The sequence below is a fragment of the Natator depressus genome, chromosome 1, assembly GCF_965152275.1.
Source record: "Natator depressus isolate rNatDep1 chromosome 1, rNatDep2.hap1, whole genome shotgun sequence".
Classification (NCBI taxonomy): Eukaryota; Metazoa; Chordata; order Testudines; family Cheloniidae; genus Natator; species Natator depressus.
The window spans coordinates 193985950-194004161 of record NC_134234.1 but is presented as its reverse complement, the minus strand read 5'-3'; the positions used below and the strand labels follow the sequence as shown (position 1 = coordinate 194004161).

General features: G+C 41.4%; 1 protein-coding gene across 4 annotated transcripts; it reads left to right on the top strand.

Annotated features, from left to right (window-relative positions):
- Positions 1-2517: 2517 nt before the first annotated feature.
- Positions 2518-17828, top strand: PCNP (PEST proteolytic signal containing nuclear protein). 4 transcript variants are annotated; one of them, XM_074973167.1, is made up of 6 exons: positions 2545-2648; positions 7559-7618; positions 9970-10138; positions 12362-12436; positions 14822-14877; positions 16134-17828. In XM_074973167.1, exons 1-6 carry the CDS (start codon positions 2560-2562, stop codon positions 16258-16260), a joined length of 576 nt encoding a protein of 191 aa, XP_074829268.1. In that variant the 5' UTR covers positions 2545-2559; the 3' UTR covers positions 16261-17828. The 4 variants fall into 4 exon arrangements, with proteins under 4 accessions (XP_074829287.1, XP_074829278.1, XP_074829268.1 ...); XM_074973157.1 differs by having other exon boundaries at positions 2574-2648; positions 9918-10138; positions 16134-17818; XM_074973186.1 differs by lacking the exon at positions 7559-7618 and having other exon boundaries at positions 2518-2648; positions 16134-17819.
- The last annotated feature ends 384 nt before the right edge of the window (positions 17829-18212 follow it).

Below are 18212 nucleotides of genomic sequence, written 5' to 3'. Positions count from 1 at the left end.
GTAGAGGCACCTAAACTGCTTCTTGAGGGAATCAGTTATGCACATGGCTTGCCCCACATAAAAGGGCTGGCGATGGTCTACCCAGTAGGTAAATCACTCATCTAGGATGTGAGGAACCTAGCTTCATTTCCCCACCTCTCTGCCAGCAGAAGAGAAAGTATTTGTACAGGAGGGTACTCTTAACAACTGAGCTATGGGATATTCAGCTGTGGGGTGCCCTCAATCTCTCCTTTTGAACCTATTGCGCTCTGAATAAATAATGAAAGAGTGATTAGAGCAGGGGGATGCCCTAGGGTCTCCAACATGGGTACCCTAATCACTGGACTGCACAGTTACTCTCTTTTTCTCTCTGGCCCAAGAACTAAGTATTTATCCACAGCAGAACAGTCATTGGGCCAGAGAGCAGTGGGAGAACGTCATTAGACCAGAGAGCAATGGGAGACCCTTTTTTAAATCCTTTCAAATTTACACCCACCCCCCCAGAAAGCCATGTGTAAACTTGAAAGCTTGTCTCTTTCACCAACAAGAAGTGGGTCCAATAAAAGATATCTCACCTACCTTGTCTCTTTAATATCCTGTGATCAACACAGCTACAATACTGCAAACATCAACTTAAATGCACTTGTAGCTAAGTGTATTTTTACAAATAATGTAAGATTATTTGATTCATCTTTTACAATAACTTTATTTTGTTTTCAGTGAGTTTACTGTGTGCAGGAGAGCACTTGATGTACAATCAACCTCACCTTTACTATTATCTATTCCCTTGCTTATCTTTTATACAGTAACAGGAAAGAAAACCATTTTTAAAAAATAGGAAAATATGGTTTTAAAACCATAAAATTGGTGGAGTGTGATTAGGCTAACTGTAGAACCACCAGCTAGTTTTCAAAGCTCTTAAAACTGGCTAGATTTGAAAGTGATAGTCCTTTAAGTGTAGCTCTATATTTAAAAATGAAAACAGGAATAGAATATATACAAGCAGAAATGCTTCACCTGGCCCTAGGACATCATCATCAGGGATCAAATCTGGGACCTCAGGATTGTGGACTTTCTGCCTGAGCTAAAAGATTCAGTTGTCAGCCAGCTCATGAAACTGTATATGTGGGTCATCCACCAGCAGTGGTGTCTGGGTGGAGTGGGGACAGGGAAGCTTGTCCCAAGCGTCACAGATTCATAGAGAGGCAAGGTGGATGAGCATTGGCCTGCTAAACCCACGGTTGTGAGTTCAATCCTTGAGGGGGCCATTTAGGGATCTGGGGCAATAATTGGGGATTGGTCCTGCTTTGAGCAGGGGGTTGGACTAGATGACCTCCTGAGGTCCCTTCCAACCCTGAGACTCTATGAGGTAATATGAAGATTGTCTCTGTCATATCCTGGGATCAATGTAGCTACAACACCCAACAATAGGCCCACCTTGATTATCATACACATTGTAAGGAGAGTGATCACTTTAGATAAGCTATTACCAGCAGGAGAGTGGGGTGGGAGGAGAGAAAACCTTTTGTAGTGATAAACACCCATTTTTTCATGGTCTGTGTGTATAAAAACATCTTCTGTATTTTCCACAGTATGCATCCCATGAAGTGAGCTGTAGCTCACGAAACCTTATGCTCAAATAAATTGGTTAGTCTCTAAGGTGCCACAAGTACTCCTGTTCTTTTTGCGAACACAGACTAACACGGCTGTTACTCTGAAACCAACAATAGTTCAGTTCTTCCTGTTTGCCATCCCTTGTAACAGCATGCTCCTGGCTGTGTCATTGGTAGCAGAGACTGAACCTGGGACTTCTGTTTTTAAAGCTGTGAGCTGTTCCTGTCTGTCTGAGTGAAAGGACTCTCCTTTCTCAGGGCTCAGAGGTTCAGCATCAGATGGTGGGCCTGATCTCAAACCCATGGTCTGTCCATTGACATCACTGGGCTTTGGGTCAGCTCACTCTGGAGCAGTGGCGGCCAGGCCCGGCCTGACCTGTGTCTGTACCAAGTGCAGGCGGATCTGTGGCTCCAGGAACGGACGCATATGTAAATCTGTGGTAGAGATCAGCCTCGAATCGAGGGCTGATGGTGCAGCGGCCAGGCTCTCATATGACGTGTATTTGCTCCACATTGTCCTGCCATTATGTGGGGCACCGTGTGTGTCGCTCTCTGTCTGTCCCCCACCTCCCAGCCCACTGGGGCAGAAAAACCTATGTTAAGGGGGATGAGAGGTTACCTCCTCTCCTGGCCCTTTAAATCGCCAGTGCTCATCACCAACCATGCCCAAGTGGCACCCTGATTGGTTAGGACGGAGTCATTCCTCCTGACCAATCAGAGAGCGGCTTATTGCTTTCTGCGTTCCTCTGCGGCGGTCACATACGCAGCGGAAGTCAGCTTGCCCTGCGTCGAGGAGCGGCTGGCCGCATAAGCGGAAGCGCCGTTGCCCTGAGACATGTGACGCGCTGACCGTTTCCGGCTTCGTCACTCCCAGCCACAGGGGGCGAGTTCTTTCTCGAGGTTCTGGGGCCGCCGCTTCTCCTGTATGGCAGGGAGGGAGCGGGAGAACTAAAGCAGGCTAACGCGCATGCTCAGGAGCCGGGGGGAGGTGGTGGGGGAAAATGGCGGACAGCAAAGCGGGAGAGGAGAAGCCGACGCAGCCGCAGGCAGACGGAGGTGAACACGCAGCGCCGCTCACCCCATATACCCCCTTCCCCGCGCATGGGGGACCCGAGGGCGGGCAAGGGGAGGGGACCCGGGCGCGGTCCTCTGGGGGGCGGGGAAGGGCCCGGGCGGGGGGGGGCCCGGGGCGCGGTCTCCGGCTGCTCAGAGTCCGGCCGCCTGCCCAGCTGCGGAGCCAGGGAGCCGTGTCTGGCTCCGGGTGGCTTCAGTGCGGCCCGCGGGCGGTTGGCCGCTTGGGGTGAGTCACCGGCCCGCCCTGGCTGGATGGCTTCATGCCTAGCGAGGGAAATGCGGGGCCCGGGCGCGGCGGTCGCTGGCCGCAGCAGCGTGGGGGTGTCACCTGCGCTGACCGGGACCGACCTGCTCAGGCCTGGAGCTGTACGGCTGGGGAGCAGAGACAAATTGTGTAGCGGGGGTGCTGAGAGCTATTGAACCGCACTGTAAACCCTGTATGTGACAGGAACCATTTCAAGACCGGGCGGGTGTTGCAGCATCTCCCTTCCCTTCCCCCCCCTCCCCCCACCGCACCCTTAGTTCCAGCACCCGTGCTGGGGAGGGGCACCAGGGAGAGGGGTTGTCCTCCTGTGATGCCTTAAGACCACTAGACCAGCCTGATAGAGAGCTTGATCTCAGTAAACTTGGTACCCACATCTTTGAAATTAGGTTTCATGGCATAGGCTTTGGGTTTTGGTTTTTTTTGGCTACTTGAATCAGAGGGAAAATGGCAGTCTAGTCATTAACTCGGTGTGGTCCACTCTTACTGGATTGTACCAAGTAGTTAGACTTGATCTTTAAAGTTAGAGGACTTGATCCTGCAGTGCTTAGTTGGGTAAAGCTCCTGTCGTTCACTGGGGATCTTGCCTGGATGAAGACTGCAGGATTGGGCTTAGTATTGTCCAGGGATGTCAATTTTTTTGTCATATTCCCTGATTCTTATTTTTTTTAAGTTAAGGTATCCAGTAGATTAATTTGCATAAACAAATACATATATTTTGTTACCGAACTGCCCAATGAGTAGCTCTACCAAATATTGAGAGAAATAATGTATATTGTAGCTCCAGAGGATCTACAATACCTCTACCTCTTAAGGTTCAGCTTATTTTATGGTTATATGGTGCCTCTACGGTTCTCAGTAAACTATAATTTTCCTTACACACTACTTCAAACATTATACTCTTTTTGGTAGCAGTTTACAAGATTTTTTTTTTATATATAAAGTGAAAATGAGGTTAATGTTGTTTGGGTCTGCTATTAGAATCTGCCAGCACATCATTTATTGTCCATTGTCTTGGAAAACTGAATGTTTTTCCCCCCTCATCTTCCACCTGGCGGTAATGGTATATTTGCCAAGCCAAAGGCTGACCTTTTCCCCCTTTTTGGTTTAAACATAACTCATTGGGACTTCAGATGGGGCCACTCTCTAGCAATTAAATGAAGGCTTTAACCTAATTAAAACAGGCTTGACAAGTGAGAATATCTTCAGATAGGCACATAAGTAGTGTCATTTTAGTCCTCTATACAGATAGTTATCTGTACAAAAACATTTGGTTTTGCGTAGCTCCTTAAACCTCAGTGCTGTAGGAAACAGTAAATTAGATGCTAGTAATTCAGTGACTGACTAGTTTTGCAGACATGCAGTCTTCAGTGGCCCACACACAACCGTGGACAGTAGAACATTATTTTAATTAAAGTGGAAGGTTGGCCAAGACACTGGAGTTATTCCTTGCTCTTTAGATACTGATGTGAAATCTTGAATTTTTTCCTGAGTTGCTGAAGGCCTTCCAAAATGAACATAGGTGCTCTTGTTCTGATGTGACTCTTAATAGTCCTACACTGGGGTCCGGAACTCTCAACCTTGCCCAGAGGCAAGAGATCTATTGGATGAGCAATGCAGAAACTTGAGAAGCTATAAAATTAGCATCATTGCCAGTCCTGTTTATCAGATGCACAACCTACACAGAAAAGAGAGTGAAAACTGCTCACTTATATGTCCTTGTTGACTTGCAAGTGAGTAGTTCTTCCTTGAAGCAACACTCCTCCATCTAGCTATCACCTAAATACAGAGCACAGGTCTGGGTAGTTATGAAAATAGCAGTGATGCTTATGGGAGGTAGAAAAGAGAGGTGGAATATGATCTGGTTGGCATTAGAAAAAAGAATATGAAAGCACAAAAACCCAAATGCACTGTGGGGCTTAGAGAGAGGCTAAAAAAATTCCACTTGAGAACAGTTGGTAAACCTAACTCAAGAACAGCTTTGCAACGAGAAGACTAGTATCTAGATTTCTTATTACCTACAGAAACAGAGTACTTAAGGGAAATTTTCACGGGGCTGCTTTAAACATTTTGCAGCTCATCAGGCAAGTGAAGTTTCTGTAGGGAAACTTTTGCTGCTAGCAATCTGCTACTGGTCTTAAATGTAGCTATGGTCACACCACCTCGACAGGCTGTCCTGGAAGCCAATTTTGGGAAAGAGAAGACTCAATTGTTGAAAGTGAAAAGAGGACAAGACTCATCTGCTCCTTGAGTGCAGTAGTTAGAGTTCAGCTTTTAGTTATCAGTATTCCAGGTTTGCCATTAATGTTTTTTAAAGATAATGATTTAGTTGTTCCATAAAAGCAAATGTCTGGTCTGGGTAGAGTCTCTTTTTTTGCCCTTTCTGAATGAGTAAGCTCATCTCCCTTTGTAAAAATCATACTCTAGAAAGGCATAACTGATACACTGATGAAACATGTTCCTACTAAGAGCTTCCCCGTCTCTGTACTGTACTTCCTTCTTATAGTGTTTGGAGCCTAGAAAGGTTTAAATCTAGCCTTAAAATACATAATTTGGCTCCCTATGGCTTATAGGGAAGTGCTTAGAAATTCTTGCAGAAGAAAGACTTCAGAAATGCAATACGTTGGGGCTTCTATAGGAAGAAACGTTAATTTCTATAAAAATATAATCTTGCTTAGCTCAGAATGGCAGGGCGTGAGAGGCACAAAGAATGGTGGTGATAGAGGCTAGTGATTTTCAGAAAGAGAAGGGTGGGAGAGAGAATAGGAGAATGTGGGGGACACACAAGTGGCTTTAAAGTTCTGAAAATCATCATCATACACTTTTCCTATTCAATACTAATGTTATGCATAACGTGTGTAATGTTATCGTGGTTCTAACCTTGAGATCCGTTTATTGTCTAACCTTACTGCATATAGAATTTTAGTGCAGCACTTACATATAAAGGGCTTTATCTTGTTCCTCTGATATTCAGCACATATTGCTGCATCTCTTCGAAAATTGATTACTTTGCATGGTTATGGAAGCTCATCTGATTTCTGCAAGATTTTCAGTAGAATCAAGTCCTACATTCTTAACAAAGAGAGGTGCACACAATTTCAGAACAGGAACTAAGCTCTATACCCATCTCTGCTTGGCCCATTTATCAGTTACCTGAAACTTGTTACATATGGGCACCTGTGAGAGGGTCTCTTGAAATGATTGAGATTCCAGTTCACTTGTAATTTCCTTGCCAACGAACAATCTGTACTGTTCCAGGAATAGATTCAGAGAAGACTTGTCAGTCTTGTCTAAACTTCCAGTTTAGGTAGGTAATTTTTGGCTAATCTTGAAATATTAATAAAACTATAATCCAGCTTTGGCCAACTACTTAAATATTGCATTATCAATTCAAATACATAATTGCCAGAAATTCAATTCTTAGCCAGTCTGAGTGCAAGCATGTTATACTTATTGATGCATAACTACATTTTTTTTCTTAGTTGTGTACTTCCCAGCACTCTTATTGAGGGTGTCCGATCTGCATAATCACTCTTCAGTTATTCCTCAGACTCTTCCATGAATACACACATCACTCTGTTTTGCTCTTATAGTCAAAATTTACAAGCTGCTTGTCAGCAATAAACACACTGCCTCAGTTTCTGTTCCTTCAGATAAAGCAAGAAAAAATTCTAAAATGAGGAATGAAAGAGAAGAAAATAAAATAGCACAAAGTAGAGAATGAGTTGGCCAGACTGCTGACTGGGAAAATGTGTGTTTTTTTTTTTTTTTTAAAGCAATAATATAAAATCCTGTTGGCTCATTACACTCATTCCTTCTCTTGGTGATTCCCTAGCCTGCGAGCCAGCAAGGGTTTTCTCTCAGAATAACCCATTTTTGAATTTACATTTTGAGATTCCCAGGCCTTCCCTTCCTTGCAGTTTGGACCTCTGAGTGTAGTTGCTAAAACTGGCTTCTGAACTTCCACACTTTACTGATTGAACTTAAGCTTAATTAAGGCTGTATAGTAAACTTTGTGACAAGATCTTCTTGTTGCTGTGATCATCATCATTAGAGAAATATATCTTTCAGCATTTTAAGAAAGGGTTATTTATGTTCCATTGGCAAGACAACATATTCCAAGTACAGTGATGTTTCTCTGCCTGAAACATTTTGGATTAAATATGCCCTATCCTAAACTACCATTTTCTAAAGTTAGGAATTAAAACTTTGGTTGATTACATGAAAGACTAGTCTTGCACTTAGAGCTGCTTTAAGGCACACTTAGAAAAATTGCTCTGTAATGTGCATTCAGAAGTGTCAGATGGAATTACTAGCATTAGAACTAGGAACATTGCTGTTCCTAATTAACTTTTTTATGTCTCCTTCTTCCTCTTGATTCTGTCTCACTTGTCCTTAACTTTATTCTTTCCTTACCCCCACATTTATTTCTCTCTTCCTAAGTCAAGCTGGGTAGCAGCACAGACTTGCATTGCTCATGGATAGTGAAACTAATTACCATTGAGCTCCTAGTCAGTTTCACTGTCTGTTATGCTCCCAAGGGTAAAATAACTGTTCTAAGTTGGTTGCATCTAGTTGTTGTTGTTTTGCTGACTGAAACAGTGAGTTAACAATATATTTTGCTCCCCAGTCAAGAAACATCATGGACAGGCAGTTTGTATGACTTGGAAAGCATGGCAGGAAATTATAGGTACAGTAACTCCTCCCTTAAAATCGTCCCGGTTAATGTTGTTTTGTTGTTAAGTTGCTGATTAATTAGAGAACATGCTCGTTTAAAGTTGCGCAGTACTCCCTTATAACGTTATTGGGCAGCTGCCTGCTTTGTCTACTGCTTGCAGAAAGAGCAGCCCATTGCAGCTAGCAGGTGGGGGCTTGGAACCAGGGTGGACCAGCAGCCGCCCTATCAACTCCCCGCTCCTCTAAGTTCCCTGTGCGGCAGCCGCCCAGCAGGCTATCAATTGCCAGGCAGTTCAGCTGTCCCTCCCCCCACTGCCATATGCTGCTCCTGCCCTCTGCCTTGGAGCTGCTCCAGGGAGCCTCCTGCTTGCTGTGCGGGGGAGGGAGGGGCGCGCTAATGTCAAGGTTTCTCCCTGCTCCTGTCCCCCCGCTTACCCCATCTCTCTAGAGTGGGGCAGAGGACGGGACATGACATGACGGGGCTCAGGACGGAGGGAGCTTGCTGGGAGCAGCTGCGGTCCTAACTTGCTGAGCTACTTTAAAAGGCAATGTAATTATAGTGGGGTCAGTGTACTTAAAAGGGCAATGTGTGTCTCTCACACACACACACACACACATGGTGTGTCTGTCTGCCATGCTGTCTCCCCTCCCTCCATTTGTTCTGCCTTGTAGAGTGTGAGGCTACATTAACAACAATGTGTTAACCCTTGAGGGCTCAGCCGAGTGTTAGTTCATCATTTAGCAGTAAGGCATTCCCTGGGAAATATCCCACCCTCTGACTTGACCACCTCAACCAAGCTTCACAATCATCATTGCTGTGTATAGTATTAAATGGTTTGTTTATAACTTATAGTGGGTGTGTGTGTGTATATATATGTGTATATTTATTTGTCTGGTGAAAAATATTTCCCTGGAACCTAAACCCCCCCATTTACATTAATTCTTATGGGGAAATTGGATTTGCTTAACATTGTTTCTCTTAAAGTCTCATTTTTCAGGAACATAACTACAGTGTTAAGTGAAGAGTTACTATAGATGGAGGATGAGGATGGGTAGAGAGGGCACCATGCATCCGTACTTAGGAAAAATAGTGGTGCTGTATTATGGAGGCATCATATTTGAGATTTAAATATATATTTAAAGACTTCTGTTATGCTAAAACAGAGTATGACTTCCCCTTTCACAGATTTCCCTGTTTCTCTAGCCCCTCTGTTTCTCCGGATTTTGTTTCTTTCCCCTAAGGCTACAATCTTGGTAATCGTCCCCAGTTTTGAACTGCTGTTTTTTCCACATGGTTGCTGACAGTTGCTAGTGGGCAGTGCAAAGCAGACCCTTCACTCAAGGTCTGAATTTGCTGCCTGTGTGGTGCTCCCATCCCCTGCTTTCCCTCATAGCAAGGGACGTAGTTGGGTCCCAAACGTGGTAATATTGTCCTCAGACCACTGATGTGAACTCCCTCCTTTTCTGTCCATTTTCCATCGGTTTTTTCTCTTCTTCCTGCTCTTGCAGCAGCAGAGGAGCAAGCTGTGCCCATGTGTGTACTGTTCCACCAACTCCAGGAGCATAGTGAAACTTCAGAGTACCATTTTTTTCACTTGGTGTGGCTGAGGGAGCTCTGTATATGAGCACAGGTGTGATGGGAGTGTTGTGCTGGATGGGTCATTTTCACAGGAAAAGGGCATTTCCCATGAGTTTGCAAACCCAGGCGTGATACAAGCTTCTCAAAAGCACTTTGCTTCAGTTAGCGATTCTGGTGCTGATTTCCTCCTGAAACAGAATCTGTCAGTTATATTGAATTGAGGGATGTAGACAAGCAGTGATTAGAAATTAAGTTAAGACTACCAATCTCAACTACTTGTATGGTTTTAATGATCTGCTATGGGAGCCTATGTATAGACTGACATGGGCATTTTTTATGTAAACAAATCTGTGTCTAATCTTAAATTGTGTACACTAGGTTTGAAACTGGGACTCCAAATGTGAAATGTTAACTTGTGCAACCTAGACCCCAGAAGACTGTTAAAAAATTAAGTGTAACTGTCTAGATAAACTTACAGTCCCATATTAACAGTGATCTGATGCTTCAATGCTTTTTCAGACTTTTGTATATATAAAGACTTTTTTTGTACTACTTTAGTTAAGTGCTTGCAGTTTCTTTCACTGTTTGTCTTTACATGCTGCATATGCAGCAGTGGTGGAGACTGCTGGCACTGTAAGTACCCTCCCCATAACAATGCTTTATGAGGTTGCTGCTCCCAACAATCTGCTCAGTAAAAATAGCTCATCTTGGTAAGTTGTTTCGACTTCACCAGGACCTGAAGAAGAGGCAGAAAAACCTGTGAAAACTAAGACTGTTTCTTCCAGTAATGGAGGGGAAAGTTCGAGTCGCAGTGCAGAGAAACGGGTAGCTGATGAAGAAGCTGAAGATTTCACCACAAAGCCTGCTCCTGCCAAAATGTCCAAGTTTGGATTTGCCATAGGCAGTCAGACAACAAAGAAGGCACCTGTGATATCCATCAAACTTGGAGCAAATGTAAGTTGTTTGAATGTTTTTGGTTTATTTTTAAAGGAAACCTAAGACCAAGAGAGTATTTTATTCTTGAGGGACTGACTTGGAGAGAAAGTTAATGAAACTTAATGTGGGTAGGTTGATTAAAAATATTGAAGTTGACATGTGGGGAAGTGTTGTGGGGCCTATCCTTTTGTTCTAGTAAGTATTTTAAGGGTATAACACCAGTGAGAATTGTTTAGAGTTGTCCAAGAGAGAGGAAGAGTAATGGGACAAAATTAATTCTAAATTGTCCTTGAATATCTGAAATAATTCTCTAAGATCTAAGCCTGGAATAGCTTCCTGAAGCAGTGCTGGAAGCTTCAATGCTCAGAACACTTATAACTAGATGGAGGGAAAAGCACTGTATCTTGCACTGACACCTGTGGGTGGACTAGTAATTCTTTGTCATCTTTAACTTCTAAGATATTACTTTTGCATTGGAAAATGTATCTTTCATTTTTGCTTCTTCTGTCACAAGGCCAATTAGTCTAATTTATACAAACGCCTCTTGGGCGGCTTGATTTAAAGATACTAGAATGTAATACGTGCTGAGATCAGTATCTGCAGAATGTACAGGAAATGGGCCTCATTGCCATGCTACGTTTCCAAGAATCCTAATCCTCTGTTGTCCAGGACAGATTTGATAATTCCTTCTCCTGTTTGTTTATGTGGATGTATTAAATTAAATTGAAGAGGTTTCCAATTTGTTACCAATCAAATGGATCTTTACTTTTCCCATTGACTAACCTGCTTCATTCACTATTCTGGGACAGGCAAGCATATGCTTGTTTATAAATGTAATTCTTACACAGTTCTCAAATACCACAGTGAAGTGTCCATTGTAAATCTCTAAATAGGTTCAGTTCAGTCTCTATTCCTCAAGAACTCTGTAGGTACGTCAGCATTTTACAAACCAGGAGCAAAAGATTGCTCAGTAGGATGTTTTTCTAAGGGCATGTTGCTTTCAAATCGGAAAAACAAAACAAACCATTTTAGAACATACACAATAAGGTAAACACAGTCCTTGAAAAATTGACAAAGATGCCTTTTGAGCCACTAGCAAGTTCAATTGGCTCTTAGGATTTCTAGCTCAGTGATTCAACTACGTTTGCATCCAAATTTGGGATCATTATTTTTTCCCTGCCCTCTGGCCTATCCTAGTGGTCTGTGTTAATGCCTCTAGGGAAGATAAACTTCTTAGCAGCAATTGTTCCTTACAGGTAGGATAATGAATAGATGTGGCTGCATTGACACACTGAACCTAATCCTGTTTCTCCCCAATACCCACTACTGTATGTATGACCACAGAGTGTAAATGTATGCAGAATGTCTCCATAATAGTACAGAAGTGAGGAAGCATTTGTGCACTAGAGCAGGATGATGCTATGTAAATCAAAGTTATTACCAGCAGTTTAAACATTGTCATCTTATTTTTCTTTGGAGTCATTAATTTTGATTCCTTTTGTATTATACAGAGTACAAAAATGTCTCAGATTTTGATGGCTGGATATGTTTTGAGTAGAGGAAGGTGTCTGTTGGGAAGTGTAAATTGAGCTTTTTCCAACAAAGACCCCCTGTATGAAACAGTCTGATGCTACCTTCTGCTTCTGAATTGGAAACATTTAGTTAAAAAGCATTTGATTGTTCAATCAAGAAAAATTCTGAGACCTGTTAAAGTACAAAAAGACAAACATGCTCCGCCTCTTGCAGTTGACAGACTTAAATACTCCAGTGCGGCCTCAAGAATAAAGAACAGATGGGGATATGGCCCAATCCTGTGTGTGGTACTTTTGAGACATAGTTGTCACAAGCTGCTCAGATTCTGATTTAATTTCCCATGTCATGCACCAGTAGCCACGTGCCCCTGTAATATGCATGTTTGCCAAAAAAACTAATACTTGCTTGTAGGGAATTGAAATCTGGGAGGATCGGACTAGTTCATCAGAAAACATCTTGCCCAAATGGACAGATGCTCCCTTGTCCTGTTACTGGAAAACTATTTTCTGTCTACTTCAGAGAACTACCTTGACTTCTAGTTTAGCCAGTTAGAAATTAACTTATGCATGTCTTTAAAAAATTACTTCAATTTCAGTGAAGATGTTTAATGAATTCCATTTTTAAAAAGTCTTTTGAAAGGTTAAATGGATCCTAGTCAAGTAAGCAGACCCGTCGGATTTCATTCGGTGTGTTTTCAATCTATTTCAGAAACCTAAAGAGCCTGCTCCCACCCTTGCTCCAAAAACCCTTTCTGTAGCAGCAGTTTTCAATGAAGATGATGATGTAAGTAAATACCACTTGATGGCTGGCGCTCACTACAGAGGGGAACAGTTAGTGCTGGTTAGAGTTAGGCAGTGTGAGTAGGTACTCTGTAAGCTTCTCCACAAAAATGTCAGTGCACTATAATTTAGAACTGATCCAGTGTTTCCCTTAAACACGTTGTTGGAATTTTTTATTTTATCAGTAATACAGAATACCACCACAAAACCAATTCAACCATAAATTTCTTGATTAAATCTAAAGGTTGAATGGTGCTTATAGGGACACTTCAAATGGGCCTTAAACACCTAAGAAATCATCACACCCATATAGTAACATGCCGTTATAAGCACTGGTCTGATACTTACAACAGGACTAAACCTGGGGTGCTTGGCTGGCTCTGACACCGGACAGCAGATATTAGCAATGAAATTGTTAATAATTTATCTTTTTAATTACATTATTTATCAGAACCTACATGACTTTAGTACTGCTCCGTGCTAAAACCAGTTAGCACCATTCCTGATAATTGGGGTCTTTTCTTCGGACTTTTTTATAAGTTACCTTCCAGGACCAATCTTTCCAATTAAACCACATTCTTCCAAGGCTTTTCCACAACTGCTTAAGCACCCCCACTTTACACAAGCTGCAAAGCATGTACATAAAAATATATGAGCAGTTAACTGACAAAGGTCAATATATGCGAAAATTAGAAATGTTAATAAAATTTCACTAGAAAAGAGACCAGTAATCTCATGTTCACCTATGGAACTTGAGCCCAGATCTCCAGATTGCCCTGCTGGAAACTAGTTCAAATTCTCAGTGCTGCTTTCTGTCTATGGGTTTGATGATGCGGGGGGCTAGAGTAACTGAAAAGAAATGATGCTCCCCCCAGTGAAGTGCAATAATGTGGTGGTAAACAATTCAGCTAATTGGGAAAGGGCATGGAGAGGTTTGGCCTCAGCAGAGTTGGCAGAAACACAAGACTGCAAGTGTGAGATGCAAAAAGAGTTTCCATTCATCAGCAGGACCAATGGGTCTCCATAGTTTATTAAGGAAGAGGGGGTAGGGGATACATTTGAACAGGCAGATTGGTCACACAAATTAAGACTTTAAAATGGAGTTAAGCAGACAGACAGGGCAATGTGGTTGCTTTAGAGCTGACTGTTTGTTCAGGAGGTCCTGACTCCTCAACATTTGTTTTCTGTAACTCACCAAGTGCTGCCAATGTTCCTTGGAGTGAGAGGGAGGAGAAAGGCAAATAGATGCTCCCTCTTTTTGTGGTTTTTAATGTAATTGTCTTCCTCCTGTTGTGTACTGAATCTAAATACTGCTGAGACATTCAGGTATGGGCTAGATCTACAGTGTAGCGAATGACACGTAATATTTTATTTAATGTGTTCCATTTTAAGTTTAATAAAAGATGGGTAATTTAGAGTACTTGATGGTACAGTTCTTCACTGATCTATACCATGGCCATGCATTCCTTTGAGACAAATCCTAGTATATCTTGAGTGTTTTGCTTGAGTGACTACCATAGATAAGCCTGACTACCACACTTCTGATTCAGTTGCATCTGCCATGCTTTTCTGTCACAAAATACTGTTTTATACATAAAGCTGGATACAAAAGTTGGCTTAGCTTCATTTATCTCTTTACAAGCCAAGTAGTTTATTTCTGCACACGTTGCACAAGTGCTTTTCAATTGCCAGTCCATTTCCCATCAGGCCCTTTTCCATGTGTGAAATGCTAAATAACCTGTTTAATACTTCGATTGCTAATGGGATGGTATAGAAAAACCTTGGATGAATGATATGTGGTAATGGCTGTGATTGCTGCAGACCTTGTGAGCACAAAGGAGAAGGGGGGGGGGGAAAAAGAAGGAAAATTGGGAGGGTGGAGGTAGAAGAGACAGCACACAGGAAAGAAGTCCTTAGGGTTGACATCAGTACCATTCCTTTCCCAAGATTTTCCTGATGTTAGTGAGGCATTGCCACTTGTTAGTGTCCTACACTTGCAGAATGTTAAAAGATCATGAGACAGCTTCTGGGGTGTTGTTGTGACACATTATGATATGATGGGTAAGTCTGCCCTAGAAGGCAAATGGTTGAAGGTGATTAACTCATGCTGCCAAAACGGTAGCTGCTGATAAATTGTACTGCATGTTTGCTGGCATCTTACTGAATATGAATATAAAGGTCTTTCTCTATAGTGTGGATCTGTTTATCACATGCAAACTTCTTTACCCCTGTTTTTGGCTTTATAGACTAGAGGCACTGTGTGCTCTAAAACTTATTACTTTCCTGAGAGATTGTTAGTTCCATTTCATGTCTGGCTTCTGAATGTTCAAAAGAGAAGAATAAAATGTTTAACTATGCCCTAACATCCATGTTCTTTCTCTTTAACTAGAGTGAACCAGAAGAAATGCCTCCAGAAGCAAAGATGCGCATGAAGAATATTGGAAGGTAGATCAGCTTTAACCTCATTCTTCCAAAGGAGGGGTGGGAGGGAGTTGAATGGGTGGGGAGGATGGACCTTCTACAGTTCAGATTAAGTCCTGCATATGGTGCAGAAACGTATGAAGGGCAAACAGGTTAGCTTTAGTGTCGCTTTCTACAGAAATGAGACGTTATCAACTGGAATTACTCTCATGTTTCAGCTGTGGCTAAATGCAGGCCTGCAGATATGCACCCATTTAAATACCCCCTTAGCTTTGCCAGAGTGGGAAGAGAGGTTCTGCTTCCTCCCACAGGATGCAAATTTGGGTGCAGTTTGTGGTTGTTACTGAAAGAAGCAAACTACTTCTGCTCGTGTGTGTGTTTTTTTTTTTTTTTTTTTCTTCTATCGAACTCCAGATTTCCCCAACCCCAAACTGTCTGGTTTTACCCTTCACAGTATAAATATTCCTAGACTGGGGTAGTCTGTTCAGAACTTGAATCTCTGCATATGGAAAAAAGGGCTTGGGTTGAATGGGGTTTTTTTAAATGAATTTTGCCCCATAAGAAGTACTTTAGTACGCTATTGTTAAGACACCAGCATAATCTCTCCATATGGGGACTTAACTCTTACTGAAAATATGAGTATATAATGGTTTTTACATTCTCTGGATGCAACTGTAAACTTAATTTCTGGCTGCTACAACTTTGAGAGAGTGAGGGCCAAGTTAGGCTCTAATATAAATAGAGGTGTCTTCAGTGAAGTTGCACCCAGAGATGATGGCTAAGTTTGGGTCTCAGACTTTAAAAGCAGTTTAACATTTTATTTCTTTAATTAAAAAAAAAAAGTCTGTCGGCTTATTACTGAAAGATGCAAAATTGACAGGCCTGGATCCTGTGGTTTTTTTTTAAAATATCCATAGAGCTAGTATTTCACAGGCAGCAGCAGTGGAACTTACCCCTCCTGTGTCCCTCCCCCCCTTGCCCGGGTGTCTCAGGCTGATTTTGGAGGGATCAATTTTGGGGACAGGTGACAACACTGCCACTTGTGACGACTTCTTGTGACAGACACCTATCCACTGGAAACCAAACTGAGGGAACTAAGCTCATTTCACATAAGAAGCCCCTGAAGAGCCATACCAACAGTTGTAACTTTTGGGCACTCCTGACACAAGCTGGATGTGAAACAGCAAAGTGAAGCTGAAACATTCCAGTCACACATCCAGTTCTCCCAACGATCTGATTAAACTAATCTCCATATCTAATTGTTGTTTTTCTTTTTGCAGAGATACACCAACCTCAGCAGGACCAAATTCTTTCAACAAAGGAAAGCATGGGTTTTCTGACAACCAGAAGTTATGGGAACGGAACATAAAATCTCATCTTGGCAATGTCCCTGAGGATGACGACTAAATGATACCTGTTGAAATTCGGGTGTGGGGGGGAGGGCAGGGTGACACATTAAAGGAACAGTTTCCTTTTTTAAGAATGGTCTGAGATGTAGTGTTGGAGCCACTTTTTCTAAGGATTGAGTGGTACAGTAATAACTGAGTTTGAAATTAGAGGTAATTTATGTTTTGTATACAGATTTCAAGGCATTTGCTAATTTTGTAGTTCTATGTGATTAGTTTCAAAAGGTTACAAATAAAGAAATTGGAAGTGGTACTTTTTAAATTTTTTTTTTGGGGGGATCACAGCAACTCGTACGCTAAGGTGGACAAAAAAAGGTTACTGTCTCTTTAATCAGGTTAATGTTGAATGCTACTGCACTCTGGCTTCTAGCTCCCTCTTTATATCAGATGAAACATATGGATCCTAAGATCACTGTTATAGAGAGGGAACAGTGCCTTGTGCTAGAAGTGTTATTGGGCTATTAATTTGAACATAAATTTAGACAGAGTAGAAATCTTAACAACCTGAATTTTTTTCCTCCCCCTCTGGTCACTTTTTGTTCTTCACAAACTAAGAATTGTGTTGCTCTGAGTGCTATGGTAGCTTTAGCTCTAGCTTTAATCTTCCTTTGAAACTTTTTATGTAAAGTGTGTAATAGTCTATCTGTGGTCTAGTTCATCCTAAGGAAGTGGTCTTAGCTGTATATTAGATACAGTCTTTAAAGAATATTCACTACAGCGTGCTCCTTAGTCAGTAGTATAAGTAGTGCTTGTTAGCATTTCCTTGTGAATTAAATGAATAAGCAAATATTAAGGCAGTTATCAATATAGAAAAGCCACCACCAAAAAGATGAAAGTATGTAATTTATTTAAACATCATATTTGGTTTAAATGTCTTCCTTTATTATGCCTAAAAGGAATAAAAGCACACCAAAAAGTTAGAGACTTAATTTTTGTACTTATAAGCAGTAAGATGCGCTTCCTTTATTTTGACATTTTTAAATACTCTATGCTAAAATATGTTTGTGGCTTCAAAACACATTTTTGTTACCTGCATTACTAATATTTCTGACTAACAGTTCTAAAAAAAAAAAAATTCACTAGGCTATTAATTTTTTGCACCTAGTTTGAGCAATGACATTACTAATCACCTTCATTTTCAGGATTTCATATACTAGTACAGTGCTCTGTTAGGATTTCAGACATGGTGAGGGTTGTCTAAATTCCATTAAGCTATTTTCATTTAATTTCAAAAATGGAGGACATTTGTGTCTTTAAAAAAAAAAAAAAATCTAACAATACAATTTTTTGGAGTCTAAACTACCTGCTAGTGTCTGCGAGTAAAGTTATCCTTGTTTGCAATTGGTTGTAAAACTTGTCTATTATTGAATATTCATGAACAGAATCCACCTTAATTACTTTTCCCCTTAAATCCTTTCCATATGCGAAAGTTGAGTAGAGCTGGTGGAGAAGAAAGTACACCTTTTATAGGTTAGAAAAGTACTGACCAATTAGACTCCTGAGTTTATACGTTCTAAAATTTTTGTATTGTGTAGTCTTTTCATTTGAAGTCTGATGCAATTGAATACATGTATCTATTATTTTCTTGAAAAGCTTTGTTATAAATGTAACATAAAAAGTATACTTTTTTCATAGCAAAAATTGTTTTATAAAACTCTTTGAAGGCTGAATGTAAGGACTTAAAAAAAAAAAAGTGATGCTTCTAAACTACTTTTGCCTCTTACCCCTCATTGAAGTTAGTGACAAACTCTTGTTGACTGCAGTGGAGACACAATGGGACACTTAAATTGTACCACCACCTTTTAATAGATTTAATGCATGGTTACACTTGTCTAGAATAACTCCCCTGCTAAAGCAGTGGAAATGTGCATAGAACTGCTACCTTCTTGATGATGATACCCCTTTTGACCTGAGTGGTTAGTCAGTATTTGGGGTCTTTTGCATTGTCTGTTA

Coding starts and splice junctions, on each gene's coding strand:
- PCNP (XM_074973157.1), top strand. CDS start 2,594: ATGGCGGACAGCAAAGCGGGAGAGGAGAAGCCGACGCAGCCGCAGGCA. Junction 7,619..9,917: donor AGCATGGCAGGAAATTATAG/GTACAGTAACTC, acceptor CGACTTCACCAG/GACCTGAAGAAGAGGCAGAA. Junction 12,437..14,821: donor TTTTCAATGAAGATGATGAT/GTAAGTAAATAC, acceptor CTCTTTAACTAG/AGTGAACCAGAAGAAATGCC.